The sequence below is a fragment of the Drosophila gunungcola genome (assembly GCF_025200985.1).
Source record: "Drosophila gunungcola strain Sukarami chromosome X unlocalized genomic scaffold, Dgunungcola_SK_2 000038F, whole genome shotgun sequence".
In the NCBI taxonomy this organism is placed as follows: domain Eukaryota; kingdom Metazoa; phylum Arthropoda; class Insecta; order Diptera; family Drosophilidae; genus Drosophila; species Drosophila gunungcola.
In genome coordinates, this window is record NW_026453189.1 from 68,549 (window position 1) to 83,058 (window position 14,510).

At 38.6% G+C, this 14,510-nt stretch overlaps 2 protein-coding genes across 9 annotated transcripts; one reads left to right on the forward strand and one right to left on the reverse strand.

Annotated features, from left to right (window-relative positions):
* Window positions 1-744: 744 nt before the first annotated feature.
* Window positions 745-9,665, forward strand: LOC128260755 (annexin B11). 4 transcript variants are annotated; one of them, XM_052993980.1, is made up of 8 exons: window positions 745-847; window positions 4,433-4,496; window positions 4,860-5,384; window positions 6,216-6,597; window positions 6,671-6,900; window positions 8,437-8,646; window positions 8,708-8,776; window positions 8,834-9,665. In XM_052993980.1, exons 2-8 carry the CDS (start codon window positions 4,485-4,487, stop codon window positions 8,897-8,899), a joined length of 1,494 nt encoding a protein of 497 aa, XP_052849940.1. In that variant the 5' UTR covers window positions 745-847; window positions 4,433-4,484; the 3' UTR covers window positions 8,900-9,665. The 4 variants fall into 4 exon arrangements, with proteins under 4 accessions (XP_052849940.1, XP_052849941.1, XP_052849943.1 ...); XM_052993981.1 differs by lacking the exon at window positions 4,860-5,384; XM_052993982.1 differs by lacking the exons at window positions 745-847; window positions 4,860-5,384 and adding an exon at window positions 2,601-2,619.
* LOC128260757 (TNF receptor-associated factor 3) lies at window positions 9,462-12,888 on the reverse strand. Of its 5 annotated transcripts, XM_052993988.1 has the most exons (7): window positions 12,666-12,888; window positions 12,429-12,499; window positions 11,872-12,347; window positions 10,969-11,117; window positions 10,663-10,922; window positions 10,099-10,214; window positions 9,462-10,037 (listed from the first exon to the last, which is right to left on the reverse strand). In XM_052993988.1, the coding sequence occupies exons 3-7, from the start codon at window positions 12,310-12,312 to the stop codon at window positions 9,729-9,731; spliced, it is 1,275 nt and encodes a 424-aa protein (XP_052849948.1). In that variant the 5' UTR covers window positions 12,313-12,347; window positions 12,429-12,499; window positions 12,666-12,888; the 3' UTR covers window positions 9,462-9,728. The 5 variants fall into 5 exon arrangements, with proteins under 5 accessions (XP_052849948.1, XP_052849946.1, XP_052849947.1 ...); XM_052993986.1 differs by having other exon boundaries at window positions 11,872-12,499; XM_052993987.1 differs by having other exon boundaries at window positions 11,872-12,499; window positions 12,807-12,824.
* Between the last annotated feature and the right edge of the window lie 1,622 nt (window positions 12,889-14,510).

Sequence of the window (14,510 nt, forward strand, 5' to 3'; positions counted from 1 at the left end):
CTCAGATTTACGGAAAATACTAGAAATGTGCAAAGCGTTGCCAGACGTCTGGGATGAACTCTCGATGAACGTTTGTCAGGCCCTGGAGAAAAGAATAAGAAATTCAATTTTTGGTGTTGTTGGATTTGGAGGAGGGAAAAAACGACAAAAACGCGAAAAAGCCGCGTATCTGTCACCAATCCAATACCAAATTTAACTCTGGCGTCGTTTATATTCAACATCTTCGATCTTGCACATGCACTCGGGTAAACTCTGAAAACTTCGGTCCCACTAGAAAGAATTAAGTTTTTTCGCTGGCGAAACTGTTCGTCGATCTGATCACTAGGCTTAATGGAATTCCCCGTGTAAATAAATGCGCATTAGGCTAAATGCGTTTTAATGCGCTATTGGAATCCGGCTATAAACAATTTAAAACCGAAATTTTGATAAAAAATCAATTTTTATCTAGTGCAACGACCTCTATCACCGCAAAACGACTTTTTTTATAGGATTACCCGGAGATTAGCTGTTTTTTTTTGTATTTTTCCCAATACCTAGATTTAAAATACAGTTTGAATATAACCAAGTATGTGTATAAAATAAATTAAATTTAATTTTTTCTCAGAAAATATTTTTAAAAATTCGTTTTTCCGGCCTGCTAAACTCCACAGATACATCGATTATTTTAAAACAATTCGATGTTTTTCCGAAACCAAAACAATCGATAGTATCGATGTTGGCATCGATTTTTTCCCAGCTCTAGTGCAACAAGTGGTTGTCCCGCCCTGGCGCCAGGTCAGTTGATAAAATCTCCTCGGCGTTACAAAGTATACGGAGAGTGCAGTCGTCTCGTATTCAGATACTTAAAGTAATTAAAAGATTCAGAGTTAAGACTTTTTCCGTTTGCTACGTTGAGTTTCTGCTTGTTATTGGTGTTATACAAACTACGTGGGCCTTAAATTTTTGGATATGACTTAAAGATAATTTTAAAGCATATCCACTTGTTTGTGTGCTTGTGTGTGTATCTACTAAGCAATACATATCGTACGACTAACAGCAATAGAAACATTCTTCTGGTATCTTCAGATACAATTGTATCTAAAAGTGCACCCACACATACATACACCGGCACTGACACGTGTTCATGTGCTGCATCTGTGTGCACTAAGCCCATCTGTTGATTTGCGACCTTGCGATAAATAATTACTATCTTTCTATCTAAAACATTGTGAAATTGCCGGTGGCGGTTTTATAAGAGCCCATACATTGGCATGTAATATGTTTAAACACATACATGGATCTTAAATACAAACACCTTTAAAACAACGGTTTCCTTCCGAAATAAGAATAAAGCAATATTATACATTATTCAGCTTAGCTTATTGGATATAAATAAAAAACTATATATAAACAAAACATTTTTTCTAATAAGCCCTTTATTTCCTTCTGCGAAACCATGTCACAGCAAACTGCACACGTTTAAAAATGGTATCTTTACCTAGCCCAACAAGTTTAATTAAATACATATGTACATATATACTGTGGATTATTACTGAGTTGACCTTCTCTTTAAAAAAAACTTCGCGTTAACGCTTTAAAGTACTTTTGGGGCCTACTTTGTATATTGTTTTTAGGCGGGCAAGAATAGGCTTATCTTTAAAAAAGAACTATTTTTTTAGTTACGAAATATTTACCTTGTATTGTGTATTTATTGAGTCAAACTTTTGTAGATCACGTGATCCGTTTGTTGAGTCATGCCTTAATTTACATATGTATGTATATACATAATTGCATGTACATAAGTGTATATATATAGTTGAAATCCAATTTTTTTCAGGATTAACAATAGATTGCAAATTTTCAGGATCCATGTATTTAGGGGCCCTGTTTTTCTTTTGCTGTTGTTTCCTAAAACCAAAACTATCAAGCAAACTGAACAAAAAATGTGTAATTTAACTAGATCTACCACTCTTGTTCAAAATATTTTTTGGTTTTAATTAAATTTGACAAAAACTTAAAATAGCGATTCCTACTTTGACCTATTTATTGGCAATCAGGATCCCAAAATACATGCACCCTGAAAATTTGATTACGCGGTCGGAGGGGCTTTTCGTTCGTTTTATTTCGTTCGTTCAAACAACGATAACTCACAAAAGAAATTATTTTATTTTATACAAAATGTATAATTTACAAATATTATTTATTTTAAAATTTTTAGCTTGGCACAACAAAACTGTAACGGTTTCAACGGTTACAAATGTATGTACATACATATATACATAGGTGGCTTTGTGTATTTATTGAGTCATGCTTTCACAAACATATATTGCATACTTTGTACACATTATGTCTATACATAAGTGGCTCTGTGTATTTATTGGATCATGCTTAAACATACAGATCGCGCGAAAATCGTTTGCCAATATTTGTATACGGGCCAACCGGTACGTACATATGTACATAAGTATGTACAAATCAGCGCACGGGAAACTTTGTTGACGTGGGTTTGAGTGTAAGATGAATCATCTGGAAGTGAGCAGAGTTCTTTTTTGTTCAATCAGTTAATAATCGGGAACAAAATGCATAGCCGTGGTTGAAGTTATCGCAAAATGTTGCATTGTCGTTACGGATACTGAGATTGTGAGTCAAGCTGAGTTTCAATAAGATTATTTTGTACTACATAAAGTATTTTGCTTCTTTTAGAGATAAAGCTTTTCTGGCTTGTAATATACATATATTATGTATAATACTACTATGGCATCCAGACCCACGGGATTATTCAAGATTTAAGGGTCTTTAGATGCCAAACTTTTTTGCAAGTTTTTAAAAAGAATTTCAAAGCTTTTACAGCAGAGCTAAAACAGTTTTTTCTGTGCCCATTGGGGCGCTGGCGCCTATGTGTCTGGAGCGAAATATAAAGCAAACGAATTAATGTTTCTCGCATGACACAAAGATATTACCCTAAACACTGCCCTAATTTAGGGTAAATGTCTGGTGCCTTTGTTTATGTAAACATATATGTACATATAGTGCTTACACGTTACCTGACTTAAATTCATTAAATTATAACTTAGAACTGGGACAGTAAGGAAACAAAGTGTGAAAACGTGTACACTGTATACACTGTAGGCTTTAGTCAACTCGTATTAGAAAAAAAAATCCACCAAAAATATGCAAATTTTACCCAACTGTTCCTAGGGCAGCTATATCATATAGACTTCCGATCAGCGTCCTTTTCAAGCTTAATCTTCGTACACCCATAAAAAAGCCGATTGCGAAAGTTTCAAGGGTCTCGCATTTAAACTAACCTCGAAAACGGCACAGAAACAGACATACATACATACATACATACATATATCAACTCTCCTAGTAATGCCGTTCAAAAATATATATATTTTATAGGGTTAATGTTTCCTTCACCGCTCTACAAACTACTAACTATGTAATAACCTCTGCAAGGTTATAAAACTAAAAACAAATAAATTGGGCAAGAAAATTAAAAGTGCGGCCCAAAAAATTGGTTGAAACGAACATATGTACATACGTACATACATATGTGTATCCAAATTTCAATGGGGTTTCTGCCAAAGGGATTTCTATGACACCTAGAACAGAAACCATATAGTCAACTTACTTTTTTATGTTCGTCGCAAAATTGAATAGTACCAATATTAAAACACACTATGTACATTGTATTTAATGAAAAAAAAAACGATATAAGTCGATTACTAGAATTAGTTTAAGATCTCAATAGTTTGTAAATCTATGGATATGTACATTTATATTGTAAAATTAAAAAATCTTTGCAACATAAACAGTGGGCAAAATAAGTTTAAGTACACTTTGCACCGAAATTTCGTATAAACTGTTCGTAAACTATTTTTGCCCACTGTGTAGTCTCGCAATAGCCCTAAATTAGAATGACGTGGTAAACAGATATGATTCAGATAGTTCAAGGAATTAAGTTTATTTCTTAGTGTATAGTAGTACAGGGGTGCTCCAGCCAATGCGTTAGGATCACGTTTGTTTTTTGTAAATGCACGTATCTTATGAAACTATGACTGCTGGCACTTGGGCAAGCTTTAGGCGCAAACAGCATATTCCACACCCCATTTTAAACTTTCTTAATTTTGTCGATAGTCACTGTAGAAAATACCGAGAAAGCCAACAACGATTTTATTTATGTGTGCGTGTGATTTCTTAACCACACATATTTTGTGTTCCTCTTCTACATTCTATTAGCATCAATCTTTGCTATATTGCCAAAGAATATTATCAGGTCCATATGTATGTATTTGCAGTAGATCCAAATATATGTACAGGTGTATGGTATCTTTATAAGAATAATGTTGATAACAACTGGTTAAATACTAAAACTATGGCTTTGTACTTGTGTACCATGTAAATATTTTGTTTTAATGAAACCCATTTGTTCCTATTTTGCTTTTTCCAGTACTGAATCTCAATCATCGGAAACCCCCACAATATATAGAATTTCCCTCATAATGTACCCTTTCGTAAGTTACAAATTCTTCCTCTAGATTTTAGTCTTAGCAACATCATTCATCATATTAAACATTTTAATATATAATACATATATTGTTAGTTTATTATTATTTGTGTATTTTCTTGAGTTTCTTGAGTAAAGGGATAAAATTCTATAAATTACATTAATTATAGCTCAGAACTTGTTTTCTTATTTTTTTGGGTGTGTAAAACTTATGTTGATTCCTTAAAATAATTATTTTCTTGAATGATTTTAAAGTTTTTAATATAAAATATTAGTAATTGGTGAACATTTTTTGACCTTTTTTCGTGAGTCCCGTGAATATTAAGCGCAGTAGAGTCAAATTGATATGTAAATTTTTTGACTTTTGTAGGGTTCCGGAATGCCATCGCACCCCCCTTCCTCCACTAACGAACCACCACGAGCGCCCTTTGGAGCTGGTTGGGTGCCACCGATGCAGCAGAACTCGCCATACCCACCGCCCCCCCAGCCACACCCCCACTCTCACCCATCGTCCCAAATGGACCACCACCAGCAGCAGTATCCTGCTCCCTATCCACCCATGTCAGCACCCTACCAGGCCGCCCCATCGTACCCACCTTACCCCACCTCAAGTCCGTACCCGGCACAATTCTCCCCCCAAATGCATCATTATCAGCAGCAACCAGCTTCAAACAGCCCCTATCCCACGGATCGTGGATCGTACACCCCAGCCATGACAGCCGGATACGATGCAGCCTACGGCTACGGACAAGGACACGGACAGGGATACGGACAAGGACATGGGCATGGACATGGACATGGACATGGGCATGGACATGGAGAGGGCTATGGGCATGGACAGGGACATGGGAATGGTCAGGGGCACGCGCATCGGTCACTCCCAGCTCACAGAGAGGTTGGTCATTCAATTCTGACCACGCCGACTGCACCCACATATTTGAAGTAGATTGCAGGCTTCGTAAATAGAAACAAATGTTGAATCCATGAAAAACTGAAATTATTGAAATGTGTGTCACAAATGGCAATGTTAAGAATATTGTGGGTCAAAAAAAATGCTATTAAAACCCACATTGTTGACTCTCATGTGATGATTGCACCATAATTTCGGTTACTTTATCGATTAAATCTGACAAATACACAAATACAAATGGCGTGCCAAACGCTGATTTCTTCTGCTTAAGAATTTGCGGTCTTTATACAGATTTTACAAAATGTATTACGGCTGTACAGTCAACAATTGGGTGCTAATAACAATTTTTTGACTCACACATAGGATATATTATGTACTATGTTCTATAATACATATTATGAAATAACACTACTATTTTGGATACACATGTCATTAATTTTTTTTTCACTTGTTTTATTTACGTTGAACATGTTAACAACAAATGTTAAATACGTTTTTATTTTAAGGGCCGTCCATACATAACGTCATCACATAAGGTGATTATGTTTGATTAAAGGGGAGAGGGAGGAATATTATAAGACGATTACGTAATTATATCATAAAATGAATATTTTTATTTGTTACAAAACAAAGCCATTTTAAATATGACTTTTGCACCGCAGTCTCAAGAACTGGGAAAAACGTGATGACGTTATGTATGGACAGCCCCTCACTAGATTCAACCTGGGCGGGCTTAACACTGAATTTATTCATCGCCATAGAAAACCACCATGCCCGGACCCATAATCATAGATCTCCGATTGATCCCTTTTCCAGGGAACTCCCACTGTGGTGCCCGCGCAGGGCTTCGATCCCGTTAAGGATGCGCATGACTTGCGCAAGGCCATGAAGGGTTTCGGCACGGACGAAAACGCCCTGATCAACATCATTTGCCAGCGGAGCAATGAGCAGCGCCAGGAGATCCAGCGCCAGTACAAGACGCACTTCGGCAAGGACCTCATCGAGGACATCAAGTCGGAGACGAGCGGCAACTTCCAGAAGCTGCTGGTCGGCCTGCTGCGTCCCATTGTGGACTACTACTGTGCCGAGCTGAACGACGCCATGGCCGGCATTGGCACCGACGAGGAGGTTCTCATCGAGATCCTCTGCACCCTGTCCAACGGGGAGATCTACACGATCAAAAACCAGTACTTACGACGTAGGTAGAGCCATTGGGGGTCTTCCCTCGCAGTTGCTAATGCACATTTTTTTCTGGCAATCGGATCACGCAGTTTACGGCGCCCACCTGGAGTCCGAACTGAAGTCGGAGACCTCGGGCAACTTCAAGCGGCTGCTCACCTCCTTGTGCACGGCGGCACGGGACGAGAGTGGACGGGTGGACCCCAACGCGGCCAAGAACGACGCCAGGGAGCTGCTGAAGGCTGGCGAGCTGCGCGTCGGCACCGACGAGAGTATGTTCAACATGATACTCTGCCAGAGGAACTACCAGCAGTTAAAAATGGTAAGAAGCAGCAGAAGATTCTAATCGCAGACTAAAACTGAAAAAACAAAGTATCTTTTATACATATGTATATTAAGAAGAGCTAGGAACAACGCTTGCGACTCGTTGAGTAATGGGTATATTGCATGTATGTATAAGTATGTAACAAGTAGCAGGAAGTGTCTTCGATTCGATTTAGCCATGTCCGTCTGTCGGTCAGTCCGTATAAACCTCGACATCTCAACTATAAAAGCCAGAGCTCTTGGTTTTTTAACATGCAGAGTCCATGTTCACGCAGACCAAGAACATTTCAAAACTTGACCACGCCCACAAATCGCGAAAGTATGGGTTATGACGCCACTGTATTAGGGAGAGCGGAAGAGAGCGAAATAACTGTTAACGCAGTTCGGCAGAAGGCGCCATCTATTGTGTAAGTTAGGACAATTTGGAAATCTTAATCGTACTTGGTTATGAGATATAAAGCTTTTATCAGCATAACTTGCCACTGGTTCATCAACTCTGGGAAGGGTACTATTAAACGGTAAATAAAATCAATTGTTTATTAATTTATTTTATTTATTTTCATTTGTTAAAAAAATAATAGGTTGATTTTCAATAAGCAAGCACACTGAAGTTTTCGCTCTTTAGTACCGCGACCTATAACCTATCCTTGATGGATTGCAATTTTTTATAAACCAAAGAATCCTCAAATTTATTCACGCCTGGGTTAAAAATTACGGAAACCATCGAGCTTTTTTGGATTGGTTTCTTAAAAAATGCTACATTTTTTCTTGGTGGGCAACCATAGTTTCCTTGTGGGTCAATTTAAAAGATACAAAACTAGCTATTAGTACTTTTCGTGCTATAGGCAATTTGCGTGTACAATGTAAGAATTAATGTTTTGGACTAGCACTTGCATAAATCACGTATACGCGTACTTTTGGGAATGCTTGCTTAAATAATATGTTGTAAGTTCTGTTGGATATGTTGGTAATAATGTGTCGAATATTACCGATTTAGTCATTTTTTTTTTTATCCCAAAAAATTTAATCTTATCGAAACTTGATTTTGGTCTTATGAATGCCTCAAATGGTTGCGTTTTTGTATCTTCTTGTGTTAAAAGAATTGTAAAAAAAAATAAGAAACCATTCTTAAAGATAGGATTTAACAAGCGAATTTTAAATTAAATTCTAAATTTATATCTGGATTAGTGGTGCAAATATATACTCTTGGAACGCACAATGAAATTAAGCTTATTTTTGAACTAGAGCAGTATGCATAAGGAGAAAACGGATTTATGTTTGTTGTTTGAAAGCTCTTTTCGGAAATAAAAAATCGAATTGATTTTGGGGCGCTTCATCTACTTTCAGTAAGGAAATTATAATTAATCAGGCTGATTCCATCATTTGATGTAAATTTAGGTAAAGACGGTTTAACAAATGCTAAAAACAACTATAATATATACATACGTAAAAAAATTCATGTGTATATTAAAATTTAAGCACAATCTTAGTCATAAAAACCATTAGAACTAACAGGATTTGATCTTTTTTGCAGATATTCCAAGAGTATGAGGGCATGACTGGTCACTCGCTGGAGAAGGCCATCAAAAAGGAATTCTCTGGCGACGTTATGGAGGGCCTGATTGCCATTTACAGGTGTGTCACCAACAAAGCCGACTACTTCGCTTCGCGCTTGCACAAGTCCATGGCTGGAATCGGCACCAACGACACTCAGTTGATCCGTGTCATCATCACGCGGTCCGAGGTAATGGAATGCATGTTCTTGCCCGATCTGGATTCGGATCTAATAGTACTCTGATTTACAGATCGATATGACGGACATAAAGGTGGCATTTGAGCGCCTGTACGGCAAGTCCTTGAAGAGCTGGATCAAGGTATGAAAAGAAATTATTTACAGATTCCTTACGAATAATGTCGAATGTATCTTTCAGGGCGACACTTCGGGCCACTACAAGCATGCTCTTTACGCCCTCGTGGGTGAGCAGCGATCATCCTAAGAATCTTCATCAATCAATGATTGAATCGAGCTTGAAATCATCGCTTACATACGTACAACATACACGCCAAGGGAGCCAAACAATAAGGACCCACTCTACGCTCTCGCCTACTCTTTGGTGGGTGAACAGCGCCCATCTCAAGAATCTTCATTATTATTATTCAAACCAAATCGAACTTGAAATCAATTATGCTAATTATACATTCTATGTATTCGACAATTTACATACATACAACATACACGCCAAGGGAGCCAAACAATTATGACCCACTTTGTAGACTTTAAGTGCTCACAAATATTACCTGAATGGGACTCGCCATCCCGTGTCCCTTTGACAATTTGATACCTCTTTTAACTAAAGCCTACGAATAGCAAGTGTTGTATTTGACTTATTGAAAGACCTTTGTATTCCAACGCGCTTGGAAAGACAAGCATTATGAAGTTCCTCTCGTTGAACTCGCTACTTGTTTTGAAAAAAAGAGAATAATGATAATGTTTTACTGATTGGCCACATAATTGTTGCAATAAAAACTACCCAGAACAATTAGAACAAGCTTTCTACCTACCGACTTCGTCTCAAGAGTGCCTCAATGTAACTTTATTGTCTACTTCAAAGCATTTACAACTGCAAACATACACAGAAATATATGCATATTGAACCAAATCGTTGTATTCAATTATACACTATACGTACTCAAATTTGTGAGCAGTTTTTTTTACTTCTAGTTCGCTCTCAACTGAATAAATTATTATATATGTGTGCAATATATCAGCAGAAGTTTTCCTTGTCGGTATTGGGTTCCATTGTCTAGTTACTAGTTTAAAGTGAATTATTTGAGAACTCGAACCTCGATAAACATAGAATCGTTGCGGAGATAGTTTCGGCTGGTTATGACCTTGTGGGGTATATGGAAGTACTGGTTGCTCTGCAGAAAGTCGTCGCTCTTCTTGCGCACAAAGATGGTTTTAACATAGTCCTCGGCCTCCGCCGCATTCGAGCACTGATCCCGGATAATGATCTCGGCCTGCAGACGACAGGGCCAGGCCAAAAGGGGATCGTACTCCCCAGATAAGACGTTCAGGCAGGCGATCATATTACGCCCCTTCCAGGTGCCCTTGCCGTTCAAGTATATATCCAGCTGTTGGCGGGAGTTACAAAAGCTAATACCAATGCAAGAACTGTAGAGTGAGAGCTCTTACCCGAAGGGCATAGCTAAATGCTTTGTTGGAGAACATGGCGCTGTGCAGAATGGTGTCGTACTGCTTCGATTCATCCAGTTTCTTGGAGTAGTCCTTGATGCGCCAAATCAAGTGCCCTGAAAAGCCATGAACAGAATTAAAAGACAAGAAGGTACGCTAACTCGACTATCGGGTATTTAGATACCCGTTGCTCAGCTAACCAATTCCAAATAAAATATGCCCCCAGAAAACAAGCGGGTTCTAGACAGCAGCTCTCATCCGCTCTTTCAAATATACGAACTCCGTTTTTCCATTGTGCAATGACGTCAACATTAAATCTTTCCTAGCAACTTTGAAAATAATGGTTCCATTGGGAACATTTTTCGAATGAACATATAGTCTCAGAGTGACCTGACAGAGTTTCGGGATATGGGCGTTGTCTTGGGTGTGGCCAAATTTTGAAATATAGTTTCCAAGATCTTAACGTTCATGCGGACGGACAGAAAAACGGACAACAATATGTACACTTTGTAGATGCGAGGGGTCACAGAAACCTCATCGAACCCAGACCCTTCCGTCCCGTACCTCTTATGTTCTGCACGCTAGCAATGCGCTGCTGCATGGCCATTTGGGTCTCCAGGTCCGACAGGTTTTGCATGGTCTGGTGCAAGGCGCGGTCCAATTTGTCACAACGCTCCTCGATCTCACACACGATGCTTTTAACGTTCTTGACCTCGTAGTCTAGTGTCGCCTGCTTCGAAATGGCGTAGTCACTATTGGTCAGCCTCGTTTTGATGTCCTCATTGATCTGCTGGAGGAACTCCTCGATCTGAAAGAACTTCTCCCTACGGCTTGCTTTAGCCAATGCCACTGGTGCTTACCACTACTCACCTATTAAGCCTTTCGTTCTCAAAGATCAGCTCCTCCAGCTTGAGGATGTTGTCGTTAAGCTGATTCTGGTGGAAGGTCACGTCCGCTGAGAGCTGGTTTACCATCTTTTGAGCCTCGTCCAGTCTTGACTCGACTTGCTCCTTTAAGGACTGTTAAGAATAGAAATCATAAGTGAGAACAGAAATTGATTTTGAAATGCCCAAATTAATGAATTATTGCAAGCTAGAGCAAAAATTGGTATACCCATGTATCATAAGTATTTGGCTAGACTACATTTTATGAAACTACAATATATTGTTCAGGAAAGAAAGCTAAGTTCGGTTAATAAATGTTAATATGACCGGAACATATAACAAAATTAATCAGTTGTACCTCATATTATATGTTTTATAAAATCGTAGAAGTAATTCTTAGGTTCTGTAAAATCTGATATCGTTGCTTTCAAATGTAAATTAAATCTTACAGTTTTCAGAAACTTCGACATTGATTCGATCTTTTTTATAATACCCACAGACCCGTCTTCGAAAAAAGTTGATATTCCTCTAGCTTTTTGGGAGTGTCCAAAGAAAAAAATGTATAATTTTTTTAATATTGTTGCAGTCATTAATATAACGGTGATATGTTTTAGGAACCTAACTATGGTATGGTAAAATATAACTGGCCATGTTCGTTACTCCATTAATTGTGGCAGAGTACAAAAAACATACAGCGCCATCTATCTGGCGGTAAGGTATATTTATCTGCTGCCGCCAACGTCATTGACCATATTTAACAGATTTCCTTCATAACTATTGAATTGGGTCATTTTCGGGTGTAAATAGAGATTGATCGCTCAAAACAAAAAGTAGCTTACGACTAAGGAAACCCATATCGATTGCTTGGGTGTGCATTTTGCAAACCCACCTGTGTAACATTGCAGCAGTATTGGAAATCGAGCTGGTTCTGCTCGGTCAGGAAGGCCCTTTGAGATGCCTCCTCGTCCATCTGGCGGCGGAGGTCGTCGAGCGCCTTGTCGGTGTCGCGGGTCCAATCCTCGACGACTTGGTTCTGCTTGCGGATGTTGCCCACGTCGGTGATGAGGTGCAGTCGCTGGCGGATCTCTTCGTTGAGGACGGACCGGATGGTGCCCACGTCCTGTTCAATGACAAGGAGGCGCTGGTCGGACTGTCGATCGAGGCGGTCCATGCTGACACTCATTCGCTGGCCGTTGAGGCTCTGCAGATTGGTCCTGGGACACTCCTTGAGGTGGGAGCGCATGCGGATGCGCGGGATGAAGGCCTGGCAGCCGTTCGGACACTCCTCCAACACCTGGCCGCAGTGGATCAAGTGTTCCTGCAGTCGCATCCAAAGGGAGTAATGTAATTGTAATCAAAGGAGGACTGGAAAGTGTGGCGAGTATAACCGTGAATGTCTGGGCATCAAACCATTCGTTGCAGAAGAGGCACGAGGACTTCTCATACTTGACTATGGTCGTGGACTTGGGCTGTCCTGGGCTCAGGTTCTGTTCCGCCAAGTCCTTCCTCGACGACGCCTTGGTCAGAGACATGGTTGGGATGGATGTAAAGCAAAAAATATTGAAACTTGTGATCACAAAATTCTCTGGCGCTGCGAGAACCGCCCTATGCACACTAAACTCAGTCGAAAATGATTAAGAGTTTCCTTCGGCATAGTCATACGCGGCACACAGAGGCACTCACTGGGCACACGGACGTGGTTTAGATATAGGTCTACACATGTGTTAGCATTAGGGCGTCCAATCTATGCGACAGCCTCGAACTGATAGCACGTTCATTGGTGTTTCGAGCAGCGAGAACAGGCGAATTGTATTGACCACTAACTTAGCGAACTCTTCGTCGACCATAAAACTCAGCCACAAAATGCCCACTAAAATCGTTCTCAAACTGCCAGCACTTGCTGCGAATGCCTATATGCCTATGTACCTGCGAAAGAGTCATATCTGGTCGTGTATATGTGCGGAATGCGAGATATCATTATCATTATCATTGAAAACGGCCCCACAATCAGAACTTTCGGTATTGCCTCAGCAATGCAAATGGGAACGACGCCATCAAGCAGATTACATTATGAAGGGGCTGGAGTGGGTGTGACAGAGGTTCTGGTCGACTTAACAGGTGCCCTACACAGTCCTACACTTTGTTAAACCGTATTCCCCGCCTCCTACAGATACGAACAAAAAAAAAACAGAGGTCGCGCTTGGATTTCATTTGCTCAACTGAACTTCAAGATTATACTTTCAACTGCAGAGGGTATTATAGTTTCAGTCTGAAGTTTGCAATGCAGTAAAGGAGACTTTTCCGATCTTGATCTTGATCTTGATTCTTGATCTCAGTTTTAAAGCTAAATGCATACAACTTTTCCTGTTTTCCTGTTGCAGGTAGTATATAAATCGGATCTAGCTGGATCGGGCGACTATAGCATATCGCTCACAAATGAACCATCGGGGAAAAAAATGAAAAAAATTATTATTAACTTTGCTGTTTTTAAATTTTTTGTTGGAATTACGGTTTGAGTATGATCAAAATCGGTCGACTATATCATATAGCTCCCATGGGAACAATCGGAATATTCAAAAAAATAATTGAAAACAAATTTGTAACTTCTATAATTTTCAATTTTTTTGTAATTTGTTTGGACATAGAAGTGGCTTAAAAATTCAGAATTTCGCTTTTAATTTTATTCAAATCATAAAACGATCGAATAATTGCCTTGAACTGGTTTTAATGGGTACTCATATAGTTCGAAATTTGCATGTTTTAAAGGTGTTTTATTTTTGCAATAGCTTCAAAGGTATATAAACTGTGTGGTAAGTTTCCTTTCTTTTTTTAAACTCTTTAAGATATTTAATATATTTCAGAGCTATTACTTTATCGAGCTTTATAATAAGGTCGTATCTCCAATAGATCAATAATAAAATTATATGCATATAATCTCTGCGGTTTTAGTTTCATTTAAATCGAAGGACTACTCATACAGCTCCAATGGAAACAATTTGCAAAATATATGCAAAAATTATAACTTCGCTATTTTTCAATTGATTAAAAAAATACTTCGATACATAGTAATGGTTTATTTCAGAATTACTGTTTTAATATGGTTAAAATCGGGCAACGATGTCATATAGCTGCCTTAGGAACGGTCGAATAGTTTATCGAAAAATAATCATTATTTTACTGTCGTTAAATATATGCACAAAAATCGTAATGTTGTTGTTTTAAAGAATATTTAAATTTTGGAAGGGCTTATAAACTTCGACTTGCGAAGTTAACTTTCATTCTTGTTCAGCAGAATTTTGGCACAATGCCACGTTGTTAGTTGTTTTTAAGTCTTAAAAAGTAAATATTGCATATTTTGATTAATTAAAATAAAATCTATGGTGTGATGGAAACTTTTCAGTTTCGAATCCTGTCAGAAACAACATACTGTGTTTATGCAATGACCATTTCATGCAATCATTTCATTTTAGTGTAAATTAAGTGTGAACCTATTATACATGTCTGGGATCTCTGCTTATTTTATTTAAT

Coding starts and splice junctions, on each gene's coding strand:
- LOC128260755 (XM_052993980.1), top strand. Junction 5,385..6,215: donor CACTCCCAGCTCACAGAGAG/GTTGGTCATTCA, acceptor TCCCTTTTCCAG/GGAACTCCCACTGTGGTGCC. Junction 8,647..8,707: donor TCATCATCACGCGGTCCGAG/GTAATGGAATGC, acceptor TCTGATTTACAG/ATCGATATGACGGACATAAA.
- LOC128260757 (XM_052993984.1), bottom strand. CDS start 12,514: ATGTCTCTGACCAAGGCGTCGTCGAGGAAGGACTTGGCGGAACAGAAC. Junction 12,301..12,370: donor TTGATGCCCAGACATTCACG/GTTATACTCGCC, acceptor ATGCGACTGCAG/GAACACTTGATCCACTGCGG. Junction 10,215..10,662: donor TAGCGTGCAGAACATAAGAG/GTACGGGACGGA, acceptor ATGGCTTTTCAG/GGCACTTGATTTGGCGCATC.